Source organism: Myotis yumanensis, unplaced genomic scaffold (genome assembly GCF_028538775.1).
Source record: "Myotis yumanensis isolate MYYU_CA2020_CCGP unplaced genomic scaffold, mMyoYum1.0.hap1 SCAF_19, whole genome shotgun sequence".
Taxonomy (NCBI): Eukaryota; Metazoa; Chordata; class Mammalia; order Chiroptera; family Vespertilionidae; genus Myotis; species Myotis yumanensis.
Window position 1 is genome coordinate 189,628 of NW_027223770.1, and position 26,863 is coordinate 216,490.

At 42.1% G+C, this 26,863-nt stretch overlaps 1 protein-coding gene across 1 annotated transcript; it reads left to right on the forward strand.

Annotated features, from left to right (window-relative positions):
- Positions 1 to 975: 975 nt before the first annotated feature.
- LOC138998072 (proline-rich protein 23C-like) lies at positions 976 to 25,186 on the forward strand. Its single transcript, XM_070400140.1, has 2 exons — positions 976 to 982; positions 24,441 to 25,186. The coding sequence occupies exons 1-2, from the start codon at positions 976 to 978 to the stop codon at positions 25,184 to 25,186; spliced, it is 753 nt and encodes a 250-aa protein (XP_070256241.1).
- Positions 25,187 to 26,863: the final 1,677 nt, after the last annotated feature.

A 26,863-nucleotide genomic window follows, 5' to 3' on the forward strand; every position in this document is an offset into this window, starting at 1 on the left:
CTATGAGGTTACAATGGCTATGATATCACAATGGGTACGAAGGCACAATGGTTATGGCACTAGAGTGGCTAGGCCATTACTATGGATCCCATGTTTCATTGGCTGTGATATTACAGTAGCTATGATATTGCAAGAGCCATGACTTTACAGTAGATATGATGTGCTAGTGGATATGACATCACAAATGGTATGAAGTCACAATTGAGAAGCCTTCACAATGACTATGATATCACAAGGGCTACGATGTTCCAATTGCTATGATGTCATAATTGCTATGACGTCACAATTGATACGACGTCACAATGGCTATGACAATACAGTGGGAATGAATTTACTATGTCAATTGCATTGTCGTGCCTAAGATATTAGATTGGCTGTGACAATATAGTGGCCAGGACGTCACAGTTGCTGTAAGGTCATGATGGCAATGACCTCGCAATTGCAATGAAGTCACAAATGACATGACTTCACAATGACAATGATATCACAAGGGCTATAATGTTACAGTGGCTATGATGTCACAATGGCTATGAGGACACAATGGCTATAACGGTACAATGTCTGTGATATTATTGTGACTATGACTTTACAAAGGCTATGACCTTATTGTGGTTATGATGTCATCGTAGCTATGACGTTACCACGGCTCTGATGTTTTCATGGCCATGATGACGATGGCTATGATGACAATGAGTATGCCGACACAATGGCTAGGATATTACAAATGCGATGACTTTACAATATATATGATATTACAAAGGTCACGACGTTTCAATGGATATGACATTAATGTGGCTATGAGGTTTCAATGGCTATGACGTCACAATGCCTATGACATAACAATGGCTATGACGTCACAATGGCTCTTACAGGACAGTGGAAATGACTATACTATCTCTATGACATTGTGGTGCCTATCACGTTACGATGGCTGTGACATTATAGTGGCTATGCCATCACAATGTCTACGACATCATGATGGGTATGAAGTCAACGGCAATGACATAACAATGTCTATGAAACTACAGTGGCTTTGACCTTACAATATATATGATGTTATAGTCGCTCTGTCACAATGGCTATGACATCACAATGGCTATGACATCACAGTTACTATGACATCACAGTTTCAATGACATCATAGTGGCTATGACTTTCCAATGGCTATGACATCAAAATGGCTATGACCTGAAATTTGCATTGACTTAAATATGTCTGTGTCATTACGGTGCCTGTGACGTTACAATGGCTGTGACATTATCGTGGCTATGACGATGCAATTCCTGTGGCATTGTAGGTAGCTATGACTTTTCAATGGCTATGACATTGATGTGGCCATGAGCTTTCAATGGCTATGACGTCACAATGCCTACGACCTAACAATGGCTATGACGTCACAGTGGCTATTACAGGACAGTGGAAATGACGATACTCTATGACATTGTGGTGCCTATCACGTTACGATGGCTGTGACATTATAGTGGCTATGCCATCACAATGTCTATGACATCATGATGGTTATGAAGTCAATGGCAATGACATAACAATGTCTATGAGACTACAGTGGCTTTGACCTTACAACATATATGATGTTACAGTCGCTGTGATGTCACAATGGGTATGCCATCACAATGGCTATGACATCACAATGGCTATGACATCACAGTTTCTATGACATCATAGTGGCTATGACGTTCCAATGGCTATGACATCAAAATGGCTATGACGTGAAATTTGCATTGAATTAAATATGTCTGTGTCATTACGGTGCCTGTGACGTACTATGGCTGTGCCATTATCGTGGCTATGACGATGCAATTCTTGTGGCATTGTAGGTAGCTATGACTTTTCAATGGCTACGAAATTAAAGTGGGTATGACGTCACAATGGCTACGTCATCACGATGGCTATGACTTGATAATGGCCATGACATCACAATTGCTTCCAAGGCACACTCGATATGACTTCACATTTATGTGATGTCACAACAGCTATGATGTTAAAATTGCTATGTCACAATTGCTACAACGTGACAGTTCCTATGGCATTGCAATGGCTGTGATATTATCATGAATGTGACGTTATAAAAGCTATGACATTATAGTGGGTAGGACGTCCCAGGGGCTATGAAGTTCCACTGGCTCTGATGTTATGATGGCTATGACGTGACGATGGCTATATTGAAAATGGCTACGCCGACACAAGGGCTATGATATTACAAATATTATTACTTTCCAATGTCTATGACCTTACAAATGCTACGCCATCTCAATGGCTGTGACGTTATTGTGGCTATGAGGTTACAATGGCTATGATATCACAATGAGCATGAAGGCACAATGGTTATGGCACTAGAGTGGCTAGGCCATTACTATGGATCCGATGTTTCATTGGCTATGACGTTACAGTAGCTATGATATTGCAAGAGCCATGACTTTACAGTAGATATGATGTGCTAGTGGCTGTGACATCACAAATGGTATGAAGTCACAATTGACAAGCCTTCACAATGACTACGATATCAAAAGGGCTACGATGTTCCAATTGCTATGACGTCACAATTGCTACGACGTCACAATGGCTGTGACCATACAGTGGGAATGACTACTATGTCTATTGCATTGTACTGCCTAAGATATTACATTGGCTGTGACATTATAGTGGCCAGGACGTCACAGTTGCTGTAACGTCATGATGGCAATGACATCGCAATTGCTATGAAGTCACACATGACATGACTTCACACTGACTGTGATGTCACAAGGGCTAAGATGTTACAGTGGCTATGTTGGCACAATGGCTATGAGGACACAATGCCTATAACGGTACAAGGTCTGTGATATTATTGTGACTATGACTTTACAAAGGCTATGACATTATTGTGGTTATGATGTCATAGTAGCTATGACGTTACCAAGGCTCTGATATTTTCATGGCCATGATGACGCTGGCTATGATGACAATGAGAATGCCGACACAATGGCTAGGATATTACAAATGCGATGACTTTATAATGCATATGGTATGACAAAGGTAACGACGTTTCAACGGCTATGACATTAATGTGGCTATGAGGTTTCCATGGCTATGACGTCACAATGCCTATGACATAACAATGGCTATGACGTCACAATGGCTATTGCAGGGCAGTGGAAATGACGATACTATCTCTATGACATTGTGGTGCCTATCACGTTACGATGGCTGTGACATTATAGTGGCTATGCCATCACAATGTCTATGACATCATGATGGTTATGAAGTCAACGGCAAAGACATAACAATGTCTATGAAACTACAGTGGCTTTGACCTTACAATATATATGATGTTATAGTCGCTCTGATGTCACAATGGCTATGACATCACAATGGCTATGACATCACAATGGCTATGACATCACAGTTTCTATGACATCATAGTAGCTATGACTTTCCAAAGGCTATGACATCAAAATGGCTATGACGTTAAATTTGCAATGACTTAAATATTTCTGTGTCATTACATTGCCTGTGACGTTACTATGGCTGGGCCATTATAGTGGCCAGGACTTCACAGTTGCTGTAACATCATGAGGGCAATGACATCGCAATTGCTATGAAGTCACACATGACATGATTTCACACTGACTATGATGTCACAAGGGCTACGATATTACAGTGGCTCTGATGTCACAATGGCTATGAGGACACAATGGCTATAACGGGACAATGTCTGTGATATTACTGTGACTATGACTTTACAAAGGCTATGACATTATTGTGGTTATGATGTCATAGTAGCTATGACGTTACCACGGCTCTGATGTTTTCATGGCCATGATGACGATGGCTATGATCACAATGAGTATGCCGACAGAATGGCTATGATATTACAAATGCGCTGACTTTACAATGCATATGGTATGACAAAGGTTACGACGTTTCAATGGCTATGACATTTATGTGGCTATGAGGTTTCCATGGCTATGACGTCACAATGCCTATGACATAACAATGGCTATGACGTCACAATGGCTATTGCAGGGCTGTGGAAATGACGATACTCTCTCTATGACATTGTGGTGCCTATCACTTTACTATGGCTGTGACATTATAGTGGCTATGCCATCACAATGTCTATGACATCATGATGGTTATGAAGTCAACGGCAATAACATAACAATGTCTATGACACTACAGTGGCTTTGACCTTACAATATATATGATGTTACAGTCGCTGTGATGTCACAATGGGTATGCCATCACAATGGCTATGACATCACAATGGCTATGACATCACAGTTTCTATGACATCATAGTGGCTATGACGTTCCAATGGCTATGACTTCAAAATGGCTCTGACGTGAAATTTGCATTGACTTAAATATGTCTGTGTCATTACGGTGCCTGTGACGTTACTGTGGCTGTGCCATTATCGTGGCTATGACGATGCAATTCTTGTGGCATTGTAGGTAGCTATGACTTTTCAATGGCTACGAAATTAAAGTAGGAATGACGTCACAATGGCTACGTCAACACGATGGCTATGACTTGATAATGGCCATGACATCACAATTGCTTCCAAGTCACACTCGATATGACTTCACATTTATGTGATGTCACAGCTATGATGTTAAAATTGCTTTGTCACAATTGCTACAACGTCACAATTCCTATGGCATTGCAATGGCTGTGATATTATCATGAATGTGACGTTATAAAAGCTATGACATTATAGTGGGTAGGACGTCCCAGGGGTTATGAAGTTCCAATGGCTCTGATGTTATGATGGCTATGACGTGACGATGGCTATATTGAAAATGTCTACGCCCACACGAGGGCTATGATATTACAAATATTATTACTTTCCAATGTCTATGACCTTACAAAAGCTATGCCATCTCAATGGCTGTGACGTTATTGTGGCTATGAGGTTACAATGGCTATGATATCACAATGGGTATGAAGGCACAATGGTTATGGCACTAGAGTGGCTAGGCCATTACTATGGATCCGATGTTTCATTGGCTATGACGTTACAGTACCTATGATATTGGAAGAGCCATGACTTTACAGTACATATGATGTGCTAGTGGCTGTGACATCACAAATGGTATGAAATCACAATTGACAAGCCTTCACAATGACTACGATATCACAAGGGCTACTATGTTCCAATTGCTATCACGTCACGATTGCTATGACGTCACAATGGCTATGACCATACAGTGGGAATGACCTTACTATGTCTATTGCATTGTAGTGCCTAAGATATTACATTGGCTGTGACATTATAGTGGCCAGGACGTCACAGTTGCTGTAACGTCATGATGGCAATGACATCGCAATTGCTATGAAGTCACAGAGACATGACTTCACACTGACGGTGATGTCACAAGGGCTAAGATGTTACAGTGGCTACGATGTCACAATGGCTATGAGGACACAATGCCTATAACGGTACAATGTCTGTGATATTATTGTGACTATGACTTTACAAAGGCTATGACATTATTCTGGTTATGATGTCATAGTAGCTATGACGTTACCACGGCTCTGATGTTTTCATGGCCATGATGACGATGGCTATGATCACAATGAGTATGCCGACACAATGGCTAGGATATTACAAATGCGATGACTTTACAATGCATATGGTATGACAAAGGTTACGACGTTTCAATGGCTATGACATTAATGTGGCTATGAGGTTTCCATGGCTATGACGTCACAATGCCTATGACATAACAATGTCTATGACGTCACAATGGCTATTGCAGGGCAGTGGAAATGACGATACTCTCTCTATGACATTGTGCTGCCTATCATGTTACGATGGCTGTGACATTATAGTGGCTATGCCATCACAATGTCTATGACATCATGATGGTTATGAAGTCAACGGCAATAACATAACAATGTCTATGAGACTACAGTGGCTATGCCATCACAATGTCTATGACATCTTGATGGTTATGAAGTCAACGGCAATAACATAACAATGTCTATGACACTACAGTGGCTTTGACCTTACAATATATATGATGTTGCAGTCGCTGTGATGTCACAATGGGTATGCCATCACAATGGCTATGACATCACAATGGCTATGACATCACAGTTTCTATGACATCATAGTGGCTATGACGTTCCAATGGCTATGACTTCAAAATGGCTCTGACGTGAAATTTGCATTGACTTAAATATGTCTGTGTCATTACGGTGCCTGTGACGTTACTGTGGCTGTGCCATTATCGTGGCTATGACGATGCAATTCTTGTGGCATTGTAGGTAGCTATGACTTTTCAATGGCTACGAAATTAAAGTGGGTATGACGTCACAATGGCTACGTCATCACGATGGCTATGACTTGATAATGGCCATGATATTACAATTGCTTCCAAGTCACACTCGATATGACCTCACATATATGTGATGTCACAACAGCTATGATGTTAAAATTGCTATGTCACAATTGCTACAACGAGACAATTCCTATGGCATTGCAATGGCTGTGATATTATCATGAATGTGACGTTATAAAAGCTATGACATTATAGTGGGTAGGACGTCCCAGGGGCTATGAAGTTCCAATGGCTCTGATGTTATGATGGCTATGACGTGACGATGGCTATATTGAAAATGGCTACGCCGACACAAGGGCTATGATATTACAAATATTATTACTTTCCAATGTCTATGACCGTACAAATGCTACGCCATCTCAATGGCTGTGACGTTATTGTGGCTATGAGGTTACACTGGCTATGATATCACAATGGGTATGAAGGCACAATGGTTATGGCACTAGAGTGGCTAGGCCATTACTATGGATCCGATGTTTCATTGGCTATGACGTTACAGTACCTATGATATTGAAAGAGCCATGACTTTACAGTAGATAAGATGTGCTAGTGGCTGTGACATCACAAATGTTATGAAGTCACAATTGACAAGCCTTCACAATGACTACGATATCACAAGGGCTACGATGTTCCAATTGCTATCACGTCACAATTGCTACGACGTCACAATGGCTATGACCATACAGTGGGAATTACTTTACTATGTCTATTGCATTGTAGTGCCTAAGATATTACACTGTCTGTGACATTATAGTGGCCAGGACGTCACAGTTGCTGTAACGTCATGATGGCAATGACATCGCAATTGCTATGAAGTCACACATGACATGACTTCACACTGACTGTGATGTCACAAGGGCTAAGATGTTACAGTGGCTATGATGTCACAATGGCTATGAGGACACAATGCCTATAACGGTACAATGTCTGGGATATTACTGTGACTATGACTTTACAAAGACTATGACATTATTATGGTTACGATGTCATAGTAGCTTGACGTTACCACGGCTCTGATATTTTCATGGCCATGATGATGCTGGCTATGATGACAGTGAGAATGCCGACACAATGGCTAGGATAATACAAATGCGATGACTTTACAATGCATATGGTATGACAAAGGTTACGAAGTTTCAATGGCTATGACATTAATGTGGCTATGAGGTTTCCATGGCTATGACGTCACAATGCCTATGACATCATGATGGTTATGAAGTCAATGGCAATGACATAACAATGTCTATGAGAATACAGTGGCTTTGACCTTACAACATATATGATGTTACAGTCGCTGTGATGTCACAATGGCTATGCCATCACAATGGCTATGCCATCACAATGGCTATGACATCACAATGGCTATGACATCACAGTTTCTATGACATCATAGTGGCTATGACGTTCCAATGGCTATGACATCAAAATGGCTATGACGTTAAATTTGCTATGACTTAAATATGTCTGTGTCATTACGTTGCCTGTGATGTTACAATGGCTGTGACATTATAGTGGCTAGGACTTCACAGTTGCTGTAACATCATGAGGGCAATGACATCGCAATTGCTATGAAGTCACACATGGCATGATTTCACACTGACTATGATGTCACAAGGGCTACGATATTACAGTGGCTATGATGTCACAATGGCTATGAGGACACAATGGCTATAACGGTACAATGTCTGTGATATTATTGTGACTATGACTTTACAAAGGCTATGACATTATTATGGTTATGATGTCATAGTAGCTATGACGTTACCACGGCTCTGATGTTTTCATGGCCATGATGACGCTGGCTATGATCACAATGAGTATGCCGACACAATGGCTAGGATATTACAAATGCGATGACTTTACAATGCATATGGTATGACAAAGGTTACGAGGTTTCAACGGCTATGACATTAATGTGGCTATGAGGTTTCCATGGCTATGACGTCACAATGCCTATGACATAACAATGGCTATGACGTCACAATGGCTATTGCAGGGCAGTGGAGATGACGATACTCTCTCTATGACATTGTGGTGCCTATCACGTTACGATGGCTGTGACATTATAGTGGCTATGCCATCACAATGTCTATGACATCATGATGGTTATGAAGTCAACGGCAATAACATAACAATGTCTATGACACTACAGTGGCTTTGACCTTACAATATATATGATGTTACAGTCGCTGTGATGTCACAATGGGTATGCCATCACAATGGCTATGACATCACAATGGCTATGACACCACAGTTTCTATGACACAATAGTGGCTATGACGTTCCAATGGCTATGACATCAAAATGGCTATAACGTGAAATTTCCATTGACTTAAATATGTCTGTGTCATTACGGTGCCTGTGACGTTACTGTGGCTGTGCCATTATCGTGGCTATGACGATGCAATTCTTGTGGCATTGTAAGTAGCTATGACTTTTTAATTGCTACGAAATTAAAGTGGGTATGACGTCACAATGGCTACGTCATCACGATGGCTATGACTTCATAATGGCCATGACATCACAATTGCTTCCAAGTCACACTCGATATGACTTCACATTTATGTGATGTCACAGCTATGATGTTAAAATTGCTTTGTCACAATTGCTACAACGTCACAATTCCTATGGCATTGCAATGGCTGTGATATTATCATGAATGTGACGTTATAAAAGCTATGACATTATAGTGGGTAGGACGTCCCAGGGGTTATGAAGTTCCAATGGCTCTGATGTTATGATGGCTATGACGTGACGTAGGCTATATTGAAAATGTCTACGCCCACACGAGGGCTATGATATTACAAATATTATTACTTTCCAATGTCTATGACCTTACAAAAGCTATGCCATCTCAATGGCTGTGACGTTATTGTGGCTATGAGGTTACAATGGCTATGATATCACAATGGGTATGAAGGCACAATGGTTATGGCACTAGAGTGGCTAGGCCATTACTATGGATCCGATGTTTCATTGGCTATGACGTTACAGTACCTATGATATTGGAAGAGCCATGACTTTACAGTACATATGATGTGCTAGTGGCTGTGACATCACAAATGGTATGAAATCACAATTGACAAGCCTTCACAATGACTACGATATCACAAGGGCTACTATGTTCCAATTGCTATCACGTCACAATTGCTACGACGTCACAATGGCTATGACCATACAGTGGGAATGACCTTACTATGTCTATTGCATTGTAGTGCCTAAGATATTACATTGGCTGTGACATTATAGTGGCCAGGACGTCACAGTTGCTGTAACGTCATGATGGCAATGACATCGCAATTGCTATGAAGTCACACATGACATGACTTCACACTGACTGTGATGTCACAAGGGCTAAGATGTTACAGTGGCTACGATGTCACAATGGCTATGAGGACACAATGGCTATAACGGTACAATGTCTGTGATATTATTGTGACTATGACTTTACAAAGGCTATGACATTATTCTGGTTATGATGTCATAGTAGCTATGACGTTACCACGGCTCTGATATTTTCATGGCCATGATGACGCTGGCTATGATGACAATGAGAATGCCGACACAATGGCTAGGATATTACAAATGCGATGACTTTATAATGCATATCGTAGGACAAAGGTTACAACGTTTCAATGGCTATGACATCAATGTGGCTATGAGGTATCCATGGCTATGGCGTCACAATGCCTATGACATCATGATGGTTATGAAGTCAATGGCAATGACATAACAATGTCTATGACAATACAGTGGCTTTGACCTTACAATATATATGATGTTATAGTCGCTCTGATGTCACAGTGGCTATGACATCACAATGGCTATGACATCACAGTTTCTATGACATCACAGTTTCCATGACATCATAGTGGCTATGACGTTCCAATGGCTATGACATCAAAATGGCTATGACCTGAAATTTGCATTGACTTAAATATGTCTGTGTCATTACGGTGCCTGTGACGTTACAATGGCTGTGACATTATCGTGGCTATGACGATGCAATTCCTGTGGCATTGTAGGTAGCTATGACTTTTCAATGGCTATGACATTGATGTGGCCATGAGCTTTCAATGGCTATGACGTCACAATGCCTACGACCTAACAATGGCTATGACGTCACAGTGGCTATTACAGGACAGTGGAAATGACGATACTATCTCTATGACATTGTGGTGCCTATCACGTTACGATGGCTGTGACATTATAGTGGCTATGCCATCACAATGTCTATGACATCATGATGGTTATGAAATCAACGGCAATGACATCACAATGTCCATGAAACTACAGTGGCTTTGACCTTACAATATATATGATGTTATAGTCGCTCTGATGTCACAGTGGCTATGACATCACAATGGCTATGACATCACAGTTTCTATGACATCACAGTTTCCATGACATCATAGTGGCTATGACGTTCCAATGGCTATGACATCAAAATGACTATGACCTGAAATTTGCATTGACTTAAATATGTCTGTGTCATTACGGTGCCTGTGACGTTACAATGGCTGTGACATTATCGTGGCTATGACGATGCAATTCCTGTGGCATTGTAGGTAGCTATGACTTTTCAATGGCTATGACATTGATGTGGCCATGAGCTTTCAATGGCTATGACGTCACAATGCTTACGACCTAACAATGCCTATGACGTCACAGTGGCTCTTACAGAACAGTGGAAATGACGATACTCTCTCTATGACATTGTGGTGCCTATCACGTTACGATGGCTGTGACATTATAGTGGCTATGCCATCACAATGTCTATGACATCATGATGGTTATGAAGTCAATGGCAATGACATAACAATGTCTATAAGACTACAGTGGCTTTGACCTTACAACATATATGATGTTACAGTCGCTGTGATGTCACAATGGGTATGCCATCACAATGGCGATGACATCACAATGGCTATGACATCGCAGTTTCTATGACATCATAGTGGCTATGATGTTCCAATGGCTATGACATCAAAATGGCTATGACGTGAAATTTGCATTGAATTAAATATGTCTGTGTCATTACGGTGCCTGTGACGTTACTATGGCTGTGCCATTTTGTGGCCATGACTTCACAGTTGCTGTAACATCATGAGGGCAATGACATCGCAATTGCTATGAAGTCACACATGACATGATTTCACACTGACTATGATGTCACAAGGGCTACGACATTACAGTGGCTATGATGTCACAATGGCTATGAGGACACAATGGCTATAACGGTCCAATGTCTGTGATATTATTGTGACTATGACTTTACAAAGGCTATGACATTATTGTGGTTATGATGTCATAGTAGCTATGACGTTACCACGGCTCTGATGTTTTCATGGCCATGATGACGATGGCTATGATCACAATGAGTATGCCGACACAATGGCTAGGATATTACAAATGCGATGACTTTACAATGCATATGGTATGACAAAGGTTACGACGTTTCAATGGCTATGACATTAATGTGGCTATGAGGTTTCCATGGCTATGACGTCACAATGCCTATGACATAACAATGGCTATGACGTCACAATGGCTATTGCAGGGCAGTGGAAATGACGATACTCTCTCTATGACATTGTGTTGCCTATCACGTTACGATGGCTGTGACATTATAGTGGCTATGCCATCACAATGTCTATGACATCATGATGGTTATGAAGTCAACGGCAATAACATAACAATGTCTATGAGACTACAGTGGCTATGCCATCACAATGTCTATGACATCTTGATGGTTATGAAGTCAACGGCAATAACATAACAATGTCTATGAGACTACAGTGGCTATGCCATCACAATGTCTATGACATCATGATGGTTATGAAGTCAATGGCAATGACATAACAATGTCTATGAGACTACAGTGGCTTTGACCTTATAACATATATGATGTTACAGTCGCTGTGATGTCACAATGGCTGTGCCATCACAATGGCGATGACATCACAATGGCTATGACATCGCAGTTTCTATGACATCATAGTGGCTATGACGTTCCAATGGCTATGACATCAAAATGGCTATGACGTTAAATTTGCATTGAATTAAATATGTCTGTGTCATTACGGTGCCTGTGACGTTACTATGGCTGTGCCATTATAGTGGCCATGACTTCACAGTTGCTGTAACATCATGAGGGCAATGACATCGCAATTGCTATGAAGTCACACATGACATGATTTCACACTGACTATGATGTCACAAGGGCTACGACATTACAGTGGCTATGATGTCACAATGGCTATGAGGACACAATGCCTATAACGGTACAATGTCTGTGATATTATTGTGACTATGACTTTACAAAGGCTATGACATTATTGTGGTTATGATGTCATAGTAGCTATGACGTTACCACGGCTCTGATGTTTTCATGGCCATGATGACGATGGCTATGATCACAATGAGTATGCCGACACAATGGCTAGGATATTACAAATGCGCTGACTTTACAATGCATATGGTATGACAAAGGTTACGACGTTTCAATGGCTATGACATTAATGTGGCTATGAGGTTTCCATGGCTATGACGTCACAATGCCTATGACATAACAATGGCTATGACGTCACAATGGCTATTGCAGGGCAGTGGAAATGACGATACTCTCTCTATGACATTGTGCTGCCTATCACGTTACGATGGCTGTGACATTATAGTGGCTATGCCATCACAATGTCTATGACATCATGATGGTTATGAAGTCAACGGCAATAACATAACAATGTCTATGAGACTACAGTGGCTATGCCATCACAATGTCTATGACATCTTGATGGTTATGAAGTCAACGGCAATAACATAACAATGTCTATGACACTACAGTGGCTTTGACCTTACAATATATATGATGTTGCAGTCGCTGTGATGTCACAATGGGTATGCCATCACAATGGCTATGACATCACAATGGCTATGACATCACAGTTTCTATGACATCATAGTGGCTATGACGTTCCAATGGCTATGACTTCAAAATGGCTCTGACGTGAAATTTGCATTGACTTAAATATGTCTGTGTCATTACGGTGCCTGTGACGTTACTGTGGCTGTGCCATTATCGTGGCTATGACGATGCAATTCTTGTGGCATTGTAGGTAGCTATGACTTTTCAATGGCTACGAAATTAAAGTGGGTATGACGTCACAATGGCTACGTCATCACGATGGCTATGACTTGATAATGGCCATGATATTACAATTGCTTCCAAGTCACACTCGATATGACCTCACATATATGTGATGTCACAACAGCTATGATGTTAAAATTGCTATGTCACAATTGCTACAACGAGACAATTCCTATGGCATTGCAATGGCTGTGATATTATCATGAATGTGACGTTATAAAAGCTATGACATTATAGTGGGTAGGACGTCCCAGGGGCTATGAAGTTCCAATGGCTCTGATGTTATGATGGCTATGACGTGACGATGGCTATATTGAAAATGGCTACGCCGACACAAGGGCTATGATATTACAAATATTATTACTTTCCAATGTCTATGACCGTACAAATGCTACGCCATCTCAATGGCTGTGACGTTATTGTGGCTATGAGGTTACAATGGCTATGATATCACAATGGGTATGAAGGCACAATGGTTATGGCACTAGAGTGGCTAGGCCATTACTATGGATCCGATGTTTCATTGGCTATGACGTTACAGTACCTATGATATTGAAAGAGCCATGACTTTACAGTAGATAAGATGTGCTAGTGGCTGTGACATCACAAATGTTATGAAGTCACAATTGACAAGCCTTCACAATGACTACGATATCACAAGGGCTACGATGTTCCAATTGCTATCACGTCACAATTGCTACGACGTCACAATGGCTATGACCATACAGTGGGAATTACTTTACTATGTCTATTGCATTGTAGTGCCTAAGATATTACACTGTCTGTGACATTATAGTGGCCAGGACGTCACAGTTGCTGTAACGTCATGATGGCAATGACATCGCAATTGCTATGAAGTCACACATGACATGACTTCACACTGACTGTGATGTCACAAGGGCTAAGATGTTACAGTGGCTATGATGTCACAATGGCTATGAGGACACAATGCCTATAACGGTACAATGTCTGGGATATTACTGTGACTATGACTTTACAAAGACTATGACATTATTATGGTTACGATGTCATAGTAGCTTGACGTTACCACGGCTCTGATATTTTCATGGCCATGATGATGCTGGCTATGATGACAGTGAGAATGCCGACACAATGGCTAGGATAATACAAATGCGATGACTTTACAATGCATATGGTATGACAAAGGTTACGAAGTTTCAATGGCTATGACATTAATGTGGCTATGAGGTTTCCATGGCTATGACGTCACAATGCCTATGACATCATGATGGTTATGAAGTCAATGGCAATGACATAACAATGTCTATGAGAATACAGTGGCTTTGACCTTACAACATATATGATGTTACAGTCGCTGTGATGTCACAATGGCTATGCCATCACAATGGCTATGCCATCACAATGGCTATGACATCACAATGGCTATGACATCACAGTTTCTATGACATCATAGTGGCTATGACGTTCCAATGGCTATGACATCAAAATGGCTATGACGTTAAATTTGCTATGACTTAAATATGTCTGTGTCATTACGTTGCCTGTGATGTTACAATGGCTGTGACATTATAGTGGCTAGGACTTCACAGTTGCTGTAACATCATGAGGGCAATGACATCGCAATTGCTATGAAGTCACACATGGCATGATTTCACACTGACTATGATGTCACAAGGGCTACGATATTACAGTGGCTATGATGTCACAATGGCTATGAGGACACAATGGCTATAACGGTACAATGTCTGTGATATTATTGTGACTATGACTTTACAAAGGCTATGACATTATTATGGTTATGATGTCATAGTAGCTATGACGTTACCACGGCTCTGATGTTTTCATGGCCATGATGACGCTGGCTATGATCACAATGAGTATGCCGACACAATGGCTAGGATATTACAAATGCGATGACTTTACAATGCATATGGTATGACAAAGGTTACGAGGTTTCAACGGCTATGACATTAATGTGGCTATGAGGTTTCCATGGCTGTGACGTCACAATGCCTATGACATAACAATGGCTATGACGTCACAATGGCTATTGCAGGGCAGTGGAAATGACGATACTCTCTCTATGACATTGTGGTGCCTATCACGTTACGATGGCTGTGACATTATAGTGGCTATGCCATCACAATGTCTATGACATCATGATGGTTATGAAGTCAACGGCAATAACATAACAATGTCTATGACACTACAGTGGCTTTGACCTTACAATATATATGATGTTACAGTCGCTGTGATGTCACAATGGGTATGCCATCACAATGGCTATGACATCACAATGGCTATGACACCACAGTTTCTATGACACAATAGTGGCTATGACGTTCCAATGGCTATGACATCAAAATGGCTATAACGTGAAATTTCCATTGACTTAAATATGTCTGTGTCATTACGGTGCCTGTGACGTTACTGTGGCTGTGCCATTATCGTGGCTATGACGATGCAATTCTTGTGGCATTGTAGGTAGCTATGACTTTTTAATTGCTACGAAATTAAAGTGGGTATGACGTCACAATGGCTACGTCATCACGATGGCTATGGCTTCATAATGGCCATGACATCACAATTGCTTCCAAGTCACACTCGATATGACTTCACATTTATGTGATGTCACAGCTATGATGTTAAAATTGCTTTGTCACAATTGCTACAACGTCACAATTCCTATGGCATTGCAATGGCTGTGATATTATCATGAATGTGACGTTATAAAAGCTATGACATTATAGTGGGTAGGACGTCCCAGGGGTTATGAAGTTCCAATGGCTCTGATGTTATGATGGCTATGACGTGACGTAGGCTATATTGAAAATGTCTACGCCCACACGAGGGCTATGATATTACAAATATTATTACTTTCCAATGTCTATGACCTTACAAAAGCTATGCCATCTCAATGGCTGTGACGTTATTGTGGCTATGAGGTTACAATGGCTATGATATCACAATGGGTATGAAGGCACAATGGTTATGGCACTAGAGTGGCTAGGCCATTACTATGGATCCGATGTTTCATTGGCTATGACGTTACAGTACCTATGATATTGGAAGAGCCATGACTTTACAGTACATATGATGTGCTAGTGGCTGTGACATCACAAATGGTATGAAATCACAATTGACAAGCCTTCACAATGACTACGATATCACAAGGGCTACGATGTTCCAATTGCTATCACGTCACAATTGCTACGACGTCACAATGGCTATGACCATACAGTGGGAATGACCTTACTATGTCTATTGCATTGTAGTGCCTAAGATATTACACTGGCTGTGACATTATAGTGGCCAGGACGTCACAGTTGCTGTAACGTCATGATGGCAATGACATCGCAATTGCTATGAAGTCACACATGACATGACTTCACACTGACTGTGATGTCACAAGGGCTAAGATGTTACAGTGGCTACGATGTCACAATGGCTATGAGGACACAATGCCTATAACGGTACAATATCTGTGATATTATTGTGACTATGACTTTACAAAGGCTATGACTTTATTCTGGTTATGATGTCATAGTAGCTATGACGTTACCACGGCTCTGATATTTCCATGGCCATGATGACGCTGGCTATGATGACAATGAGAATGCCGACACAATGGCTAGGATATTACAAATGCGATGACTTTATAATGCATATCGTAGGACAAAGGTTACGACGTTTCAATGGCTATGACATCAATGTGGCTATGAGGTATCCATGGCTATGACGTCACAATGCCTATGACATCATGATGGTTATGAAGTCAATGGCAATGACATAACAATGTCTATGACAATACAGTGGCTTTGACCTTACAATATATATGATGTTATAGTCGCTCTGATGTCACAGTGGCTATGACATCACAATGGCTATGACATCACAGTTTCTATGACATCACAGTTTCCATGACATCATAGTGGCTATGACGTTCCAATGGCTATGACATCAAAATGGCTATGACCTGAAATTTGCATTGACTTAAATATGTCTGTGTCATTACGGTGCCTGTGACGTTACAATGGCTGTGACATTATCGTGGCTATGACGATGCAATTCCTGTGGCATTGTAGGTAGCTATGACTTTTCAATGGCTATGACATTGATGTGGCCATGAGCTTTCAATGGCTATGACGTCACAATGCCTACGACCTAACAATGGCTATGACGTCACAGTGGCTATTACAGGACAGTGGAAATGACGATACTATCTCTATGACATTGTGGTGCCTATCACGTTACGATGGCTGTGACATTATAGTGGCTATGCCATCACAATGTCTATGACATCATGATGGTTATGAAGTCAATGGCAATGACATAACAATGTCTATGAGATTACAGTGGCTTTGACCTTACAACATATATAATGTTACAGTCGCTGTGATGTCACAATGGCTATGCCATCACAATGGCGATGACATCACAATGGCTATGACATCGCAGTTTCTATGACATCATAGTGGCTATGACGTTCCAATGGCTATGACATCAAAATGGTTATGACGTGAAATATGCATTGAATTAAATATATCTGTGTCATTACGGTGCCTGTGACGTTACTATGGCTGGGCCATTATAGTGGCCAGGACTTCACAGTTGCTGTAACATCATGAGGGCAATGACATCGCAATTGCTATGAAGTCACACATGACATGATTTCACACTGACTATGATGTCACAAGGGCTACGATATTACAGTGGCTATGATGTCACAATGGCTATGAGGACACAATGGCTATAACGGTACAATGTCTGTGATATTATTGTGACTATGACTTTACAAAGGCTATGACATTATTATGGTTATGATGTCATAGTAGCTATGACGTTACCACGGCTCTGATGTTTTCATGGTCATGATGACGATGGCTATGATCACAATGAGTATGCCGACACAATGGCTAGGATATTACAAATGCGATGACTTTACAATGTATATGGTACGACAAAGGTTACGATGTTTCAATGGGTATGACATTAATGTGGCTATGAGGTTTCCATGGCTATGACGTCACAATGCCTATGACATAACAATGGCTATGACGTCACAATGGCTATTGCAGGGCAGTGGAATTGACGATACTCTCTCTAAGACATTGTGGTGCCTATCACGTTACGATGGCTGTGACATTATAGTGGCTATGCCATCACAATGTCTATGACATCATGATGGTTTTGAAGTCAACGGCAATGACAAAAGAATGTCTATGAAACTACAGTGGCTTTGACCTTACAATATATATGATGTTATAGTCGCTCTGATGTCACAATGGCTATGACATCACAATGGCTATGACATCACACTTTCTATGACACCACAGTTTCTATGACATCATAGTGGCTATGACGTTCCAATGGCTATGACATCAAAATGGCTATGACCTGAAATTTACATTGACTTAAATTTGTGTCATAACGGTGCCTGTGACGTTACTGTGGCTGTGACATTATCGTGCCTATGACGATGCAATTCCTGTGGCATTGTAGGTAGCTATGACTTTTCAATGGCTATGACATTGACGTGGCCATGAGCTTTCAATGGCTATGACGTCACAATGCCTACGACCTAACAATGGCTATGACGTCACAGTGGCTATTACAGGACAGTGGAAATGACGATACTCTCTCTATGACATTGTGGTGCCTATCACGTTACGATGGCTGTGACATTATAGTGGCTATGCCATCACAATATCTTTGACATCATGATGGTTATGAAGTAACGGCAATGACATAACAATGTCTATGAAACTACAGTGGCTTTGACCTTACAATATATATGATGTTATAGTCGCTGTGATGTCACAATGGCTATGCCATCACAATGGCTATGACATCACAGTTTCTATGACATCATAGTGGCTATGACATTCCAATGGCTATGACATCAAAATGGCTATGACGTGAAATTTGCAATGACTTAAATATGTCTGTGTCATTACGTTGCCTGTGATGTTACAATGGCTGTGACATTATAGTGGTCAGGACTTCACAGTTGCTGTAACATCATGAGGGCAATGACATCGCAATTGCTATGAAGTCACTAATGACATGATTTCACACTGACTATGATGTCACAAGGGCTACGATATTACAGTGGCTATGATGTCACAATGGCAATGAGGACACAATGGCTATAACGGTAAAATGTCTGTGATATTATTGTGACTATGACTTTACAAAGGCTATGACATTATTGTGGTTATGATGTCATAGTAGCTATGACGTTACCACGGCTCTGATGTTTTCATGGCCATGATGACGATGGCTATGATCACAATGAGTATGCCGACACAATGGCTAGGATATTACAAATGCGATGACTTTACAATGCATATGGTATGACAAAGGTTACGACGTTTCAATGGCTATGACATTAATGTGGCTATGAGGTTTCCATGGCTATGACGTCACAATGCCTATGACATAACAATGGCTATGACGTCACAATGGCTATTGCAGGGCAGTGGAAATGACTATACTATCTCTATGACATTGTGGTGCCTATCACGTTACGATGGCTGTGACATTATAGTGGCTATGCCATCACAATGTCTATGACATCATGATGGTTATGAAGTCAACGGCAATAACATAACAATGTCTATGAAACTACAGTGGCTTTGACCTTACAATATATATGATGTTATAATCGCTGTGATGTCACAATGGCTATGCCATCACAATGGCTATGCCATCACAATGGCTATGACGTCACAGTTTCTATGACATCATAGTGGCTATGACGTTCCAATGGCTATGACATCAAAATGGCTATGATGTGAAATTTGCATTGACTTAAATATGTCTGTGTCATTACGGTGCCTGTTACGTTACTATGGCTGTGCCATTATCGTGGCTATGACGATGCAATTCTGGTGGCATTGTAGGTAGCTATGACTTTTCAATGGCTACGAAATTAAAGTGGGTATGACGTCACAATGGCTACGTCATCACGATGGCTATGACTTGATAATGGCCATGACATCACAATTGCTTCCAAGTCACACTCGATATGACTTCACATTTATGTGATGTCACAACAGCTATGATGTTAAAATTGCTATGTCACAATTGGTACAACGTCACAATTCCTATGGCATTGCAATGGCTGTGATATTATCATGAATGTGACGTTATAAAAGCTATGACATTAAAGTGGGTAGGACGTCCCAGGGGCTATGAAGTTCCAATGGCTCTGATGTTATGATGGCTATGACGTGACGATGGCTATATTGAAAATGGCTACACCGACACAAGGGCTATGATATTACAAATATTATTACTTTCCAATGTCTATGACCTTACAAATGCTATGCCATCTCAATGGCTGTGACGTTATTGTGGCTATGAGGTTACAATGGCTATGATATCACAATGGGTATGAAGGCACAATGGTTATGGCATAGAGTGGCTAGGCCATTACTATGGATCCGATGTTTCATTGGCTATGACGTTACAGTAGCTATGATATTGCAAGAGCCATGACTTTACAGTAGATATGATGTGCTAGTGGCTGTGACATCACAAATGGTATACAGTCACAATTGACAAGCCTTCACAATGACTATGATATCACAAGGGCTACGATATTCCAATTGCTATGACCTTTCAATGGCTATGACATTAATGTGGCTATGAGATTTCAATGGCTATGATGTCACAATGCCTATGACATCACAATGGCTATGACGTCACAATGGCTATTACAGGACAGTGGAAATGACTATACTATCTCTATCACATTGTGGTGCCTATCACGTTACGATGGCTGTGACATTATTGTGGCTATGCCATCACAATGTCTATGACATCATGATGGTTATGAAGTCAACGGCAATGTCATTACAATGTCTATGAAACTACAGTGGCTTTGACCTTACAATATATATGATGTTATAATCGCTGTGATGTCACAATGGCTATGCCATCACAATGGCTATGACATCACATGGCTATGACATCACAGTTTCTATGACATCATAGTGTCTATGACGTTCCAATGGCCATGAGATCACAGTGGCTATCTAGTTACAATGGCTATGCCATCAGAGTGGCCATGACTTTATACTGACTCTGACGTTACATTGGCTAAGACATCACAATGGCTATGACATTACAATGGCTACGATATCACAATGGCCATGATTTTGCAATAGCTATGACATTATAATGGCTATGACGTTACAATATCTTGGACATCAAACTGGCTATGACATCACAATTTTTATGAAGTCACAATTGATATGACTTCACAATGACTATTATACCACAAGGGCTTTGATGTTACAATGGTTATGACGTCACAAGAGCTATGACATCACAATGCCTATGACGTCACAACGGCTATGACAAGACAGTGGCAATGACTTTACTATATCTATGACATTATAGTGCCTATCATGTTACAATGGCTGTGACATTATCGTGGCTATGACATCACAATATCTATGACATCATGATGGCTAACTACAGTGGCTATGACATTACAATATATGTTGTGTTATACTCACTGTGATGTCACAATGACTATGCCATCACAATGGCTATGACATTACTATGGCTATGATATCACAATGGCTATGGCATCACAATGGCTATGACCTTTGAATGGCCATGACGTTAAAACATCTATGTTATTACATTTGCAGTGACCTATGTCTATGTCATTATGGTGCCAATGATTTTACAGTGGCTGTGACATTATAGTTGCTATGACCTCACAATGGCTACAATTTTATGTTGCATATGATGTCCAAAAAAAAATGACGTTACAATGTCTATCACATTATTGTGGCTATGATGGTACAATGCCTGTGGCATTATAGTAGCTGTGACGTTTCATTGGCTGTGACATTAAAGTGGCTATGAGGTTACAATGGCTATGATGTCACAATGGCTATGAAGGCACAATGGCATGACACTGGAGTTGCTATTTCATTATTATGGATGCGATGTTACACTGGCTAAGACATTACAATAGCTAAGATGTTACAATAGCTATGACTCTACAATAGATGTTGTAGTGGCTATGATGTCACAATGTCTATGCCATTATGGCTATAACATTACAATGGCTATGACATAACAATTGCTATGAAGTCACAATTGATATAACTTCACAATGACCCTGATACCACAAGGGCTATGATGTTACAACTGCTATGACGTGACAATGGCTATGACATCACAAAGGCTACAAAGTTACAATGGCTATGCCATCTCAGTGGCTATGACGTTACAATTGTTTTGAGGTAATGATGGCTATGGCATCTGACGATGCAATTCCTGTGGCATTTTAGTAGCTATGACTTTTCAATGGCGGTGACATTAAAGTGGGTATGACTATGATATCACAATGGCTATGTCATCACTATAGCTATGACCTTATAAAGGCCATTACATAACAATGGATACGCCATCACAATGGCTATGACATTACAATGGCTATGACATCAAAATGGCTATGAATCGCCGTCACCCATTGGAGGTCAGGTTTAGTGTGGGGACGCTCATACCCCAGGCTAGGCCCCCGCATGGGCCCGCCCTTCAGGTGGCATTCACCAAAAGCATCTCAAGGAAACATTCTCCTGAACCTGGTTGCGATGCCTGGCATGCTTCACCGTCGCCTCTTGTGCGGACTCCTCGGACCCAGGACCCATGAAGAGTGTTGGGGGGGGAGGTTATTTTATTTTTTCTTTGCTCGTTTCTCGTCATTCATTGCAATTGATTCTATTTCTCGGCAATGAATGGTTACAAACTTCGGTCCCATTTGTATTTTTTTAATCAGTAGAATTTCTGGATTTTAAGGACTATTTCAGTGCTTATCGTTGCCTGTCACATATCTGTCTGTGCTTTCCATCCGTGGCAAACGGATGCCCTTAAACCTAATGAATTTACTAAAAAAAAAAAAAAACTTAAAATGACCTTAACCACATGCTTCATTTAAGAATTGACATGTAAGTCTATAGAAGCCCTGTTCACTGTCTCTACTATCCAAGTTGTCAACTGTCCTTGAATACATCTAGCAGTGATGGAATGTGGTGTGAGGTAGAGCTTTACCTTGGGGGTGGTTTGGGGTGTGTGTGTGTGTGTGTGTGTGTGTGTGTGTGTGTGTTTCTCTTGGTTTTTCAACCTCCACTGTAAGGAGAGGCTGTTCATTTGTCCTAAGTCAAGAATCCAGGTAACCACACAACGAAAGTCTATGGGAGGCAAGCGAGAAATGTGAGAAAGGAATTCAAAACACTCAGTAAACCATAACATCGCAAGCACCCTTAACTGGCGATAAGCTCTTCCAGTATAAACAGATGACAAGATCCAACTGAAAGACAAAACAGAACCCTGCAGGTGTGGCTCAGTAGGTGAGAGGTCCTATCATGCAATGGAAAGCTGAGGGTTCCATTCGGGGTCACAAGGGAATCCTGGTCAACGGCACACGCGTGGTTGCACTGACCAGGTTCTATCCTGGCTCTGGGCAGGGTGCTTTTGTGGGAGGCAACCAACTCATGTTTCTCTCACATCACTGTTTCTCTCTCTCTCTCTCTCTCTCTCTCTCTCTCTCTCTCTCTCTCTCCTTCTGCTGAACGTGGCTGCGATGCCTGGTGTTGATTCCTCCAAAGGAGGCCACGAGGGAGGGGTGCGGGAAGGGGGAGACCGGAGACCCAAAAACACCAAACAAAGCAGGCCTTGGAGGTTATGGGAGGCAGAGGCTGAAGTTGAGGTGAATAAAATGTGTATGCTTTTGTATATTAGCTCTGAGAGCAGGATGCCAGAGGCCACCAGCAGCTGGTGGAGGCAGGCGAGGAGCTCCCCAGAGCCCCCAGATGGAAAGGGGTCCCACGGCCACCTTGATTTGTGACTCCTGGCATCTGGACTCTCAGGGGATTCCTCTCTGTTCTTGTAACCCCCTTCTTTGGTGGCAGAGGGACATGGCGACTCTAGGAATTGAATAGGATGCAGCCGCCTCCTCAGCCCCAGCTCCCATGCTGCACCCCAGTGTGAACCAGACTCCGGAGGACCCGGGCCCGCCAAGCACTGCCGGATTGAGGAGCCTGCGGGCCCTGAAGACGGGATGGCGCCCAGCCTGCAAGGCCCCCCGGTGCCCTGGGCTGCAGACGCGCTCACCTCAGTGCTGGTCGTGGCTGAAGGCTGTGCCCTGCCTAGCGTCAACACGGTCCTCGAGACCCAAAGCAAGCCCACATTGGTCCCACCAGTATCTCTGGTCCCTGAGGCACGCTTGGGCTCTGGAGAGGGGGCTCACTCGCCCGTCGGCCTGGAACCCGGCACTCTCCTGGATGATGCTCCCACAGGAGCCATCACTATCCAGCAGGAATTCTGCACGTCAACCCCACACATCGCCCTCCCAATAGAGGCCCCCCACCAGGACGAGGAGATGTCCTCCTGGTTCCAGGCTCCCTTGATGCTCCCTGCAGGCTGGCTCACTGGAACCCGGTCAGGCAGCCCACTGCTCCCACACGGCCCCATCCGAGGGCCATGGCCTCCACCCCCGAGGCCTAGTCCAGAGAGAAACGCACCTGGGCCCTACTCCAACCTGAGCTTTAACCTGTGGGAGCCCTTCCCAAGCTCACCGCTCCAAACTCTACCTCTGTCCCCAAGCCCCAGTCCAGGTCCTCGGGTTTGCCGCCCCTGGCTGCATGCTCTGGGGCCTGCTCCAAAGGCCTGGAAATGCCTGTTTTAGGAATGAATGGGATGCAATCCCTCCTCAAGGGGCTGAGGACCAGGAGAAGGGATTCTGATAGCTGTTGGGAGTTTACCACACATGTGAAAACAATGAATAAAGACAGATGCTCTTTTGATGTAGGCTGCTTTGCAGAATTGTCGATCAATGGTCACCACCAGGTAAAGCACCGGCAAGTCCGTGCGTGCATGGAGCTAAGCCAGGAGGTCGTCTTGCACTGCTTACCGAGGGGGAGCTGGCAGGGTGCTGTGTCCAATGAGGGAGTTGAAAACAAACAAACAAACAAACAAAAATCTTAAAATAACCCTCCTTATAAAAACCTTCTTTAAAAAAAATAAACTCTTTTAAAAAAAAAACCTAGCATTGTGTGTGCTAGGGTGAGGGACTGGGGACTGCGGCATAGAAGGGTAACGGAATGTGGGAGGGGGAGGGACTGCGGCCTGGAAAAGGTTACCGATTGTGTCAATGTCAGGAACCGTGGCAGAGAAAAATTGCTGGATTGTCTTAGAAAACAATGTGTTATGATTAAATCCAGCCAGGTGTGACTCTGTTTACCTCCCCTCCGTTCTCATGAACTTTTTGTGAACTTCTAATGAAATGCTTTGTATTTTTTTTTAACACTGTTTTGCTATAAAGGATCATACTGCACCCTTGATCTCTGCCACATGCTCCGAATCTCCCAGAGGGGGAGATAGGTGCTGGGGTCCACTGGCCAGCTTAATAACAGGCTTTTAAATTTAGATTCTGAGTCGGTGGTCTAGCTCGTTGAGCCAACCCATAACATTGTGGATGAAAAGGGGCCACATGCTAACCTGACCCACTCGGGAGAGGCCTGGCCTTGCAAACTCAGACACCTCAAGTGACCACCCAGGATGTTCTGAATTTAAAAAAAAAAAAAAAACTTTTTAAAGTAGAAAGCAGTGTATAGTGAGTGGGCAGTCACGCCCTAGGCCCGGTATCTCCCCTGAGAGAAATCACCTTTGAACTTACTGGCATCTGAGCCTATTGTCTTTCTATGCCTCTAGGTCCTAGAGTCTAGGATCACATGTCTTTGGAGTAGTGAATGTCCCGGTAACTAGTCACTTTCCTTTTCCCAGTGCCCTCAGGGCACAGCCCAGGGTCCCAGGGTAGAGACCACAAATTCCCTCATTGCTACTGTTGTATATTTTTTTAAAAGCTAGGGAAGAATGAATAAACAAGTGGAAAAACAATTCTCTCTCTCTCTCTCTCTCTCTCTCTCCCCCTCCCTGCCCCCTCCCTCTCCCTTTCACTCTCTCTTTAAACAACAACAACAACAACAACAACAACAAAAGGCCCTAGCCGGTTTGGCTCAGTGGATAGAGCGTCAGCCTGCGGACTCAAGGGTCCCGGGTTTGATTCCAGTCAAGGGCATGTACCTTGGTTGCAGGCACATCCCCAGTGGGGGGTATGCAGGAGGCAGCTGATGGATGTTTCTCTCTCATCGATGTTTCTAACTCTCTATCCCTCTCCCTTCCTGTCTGTAAAAAATCAATAAAATATATTTTTAAAAAAATAATAATAATAAATTAAAAAAAAAAAAAAGATTGACCTTTGTCAGGGAAGATAGCGGCCTAGGACGTGACTACTCACCATCACTGTTTGTTGAACTTTTAATTTCTATCCATGGATGGATGGATGGATGGATGGATGGATGGA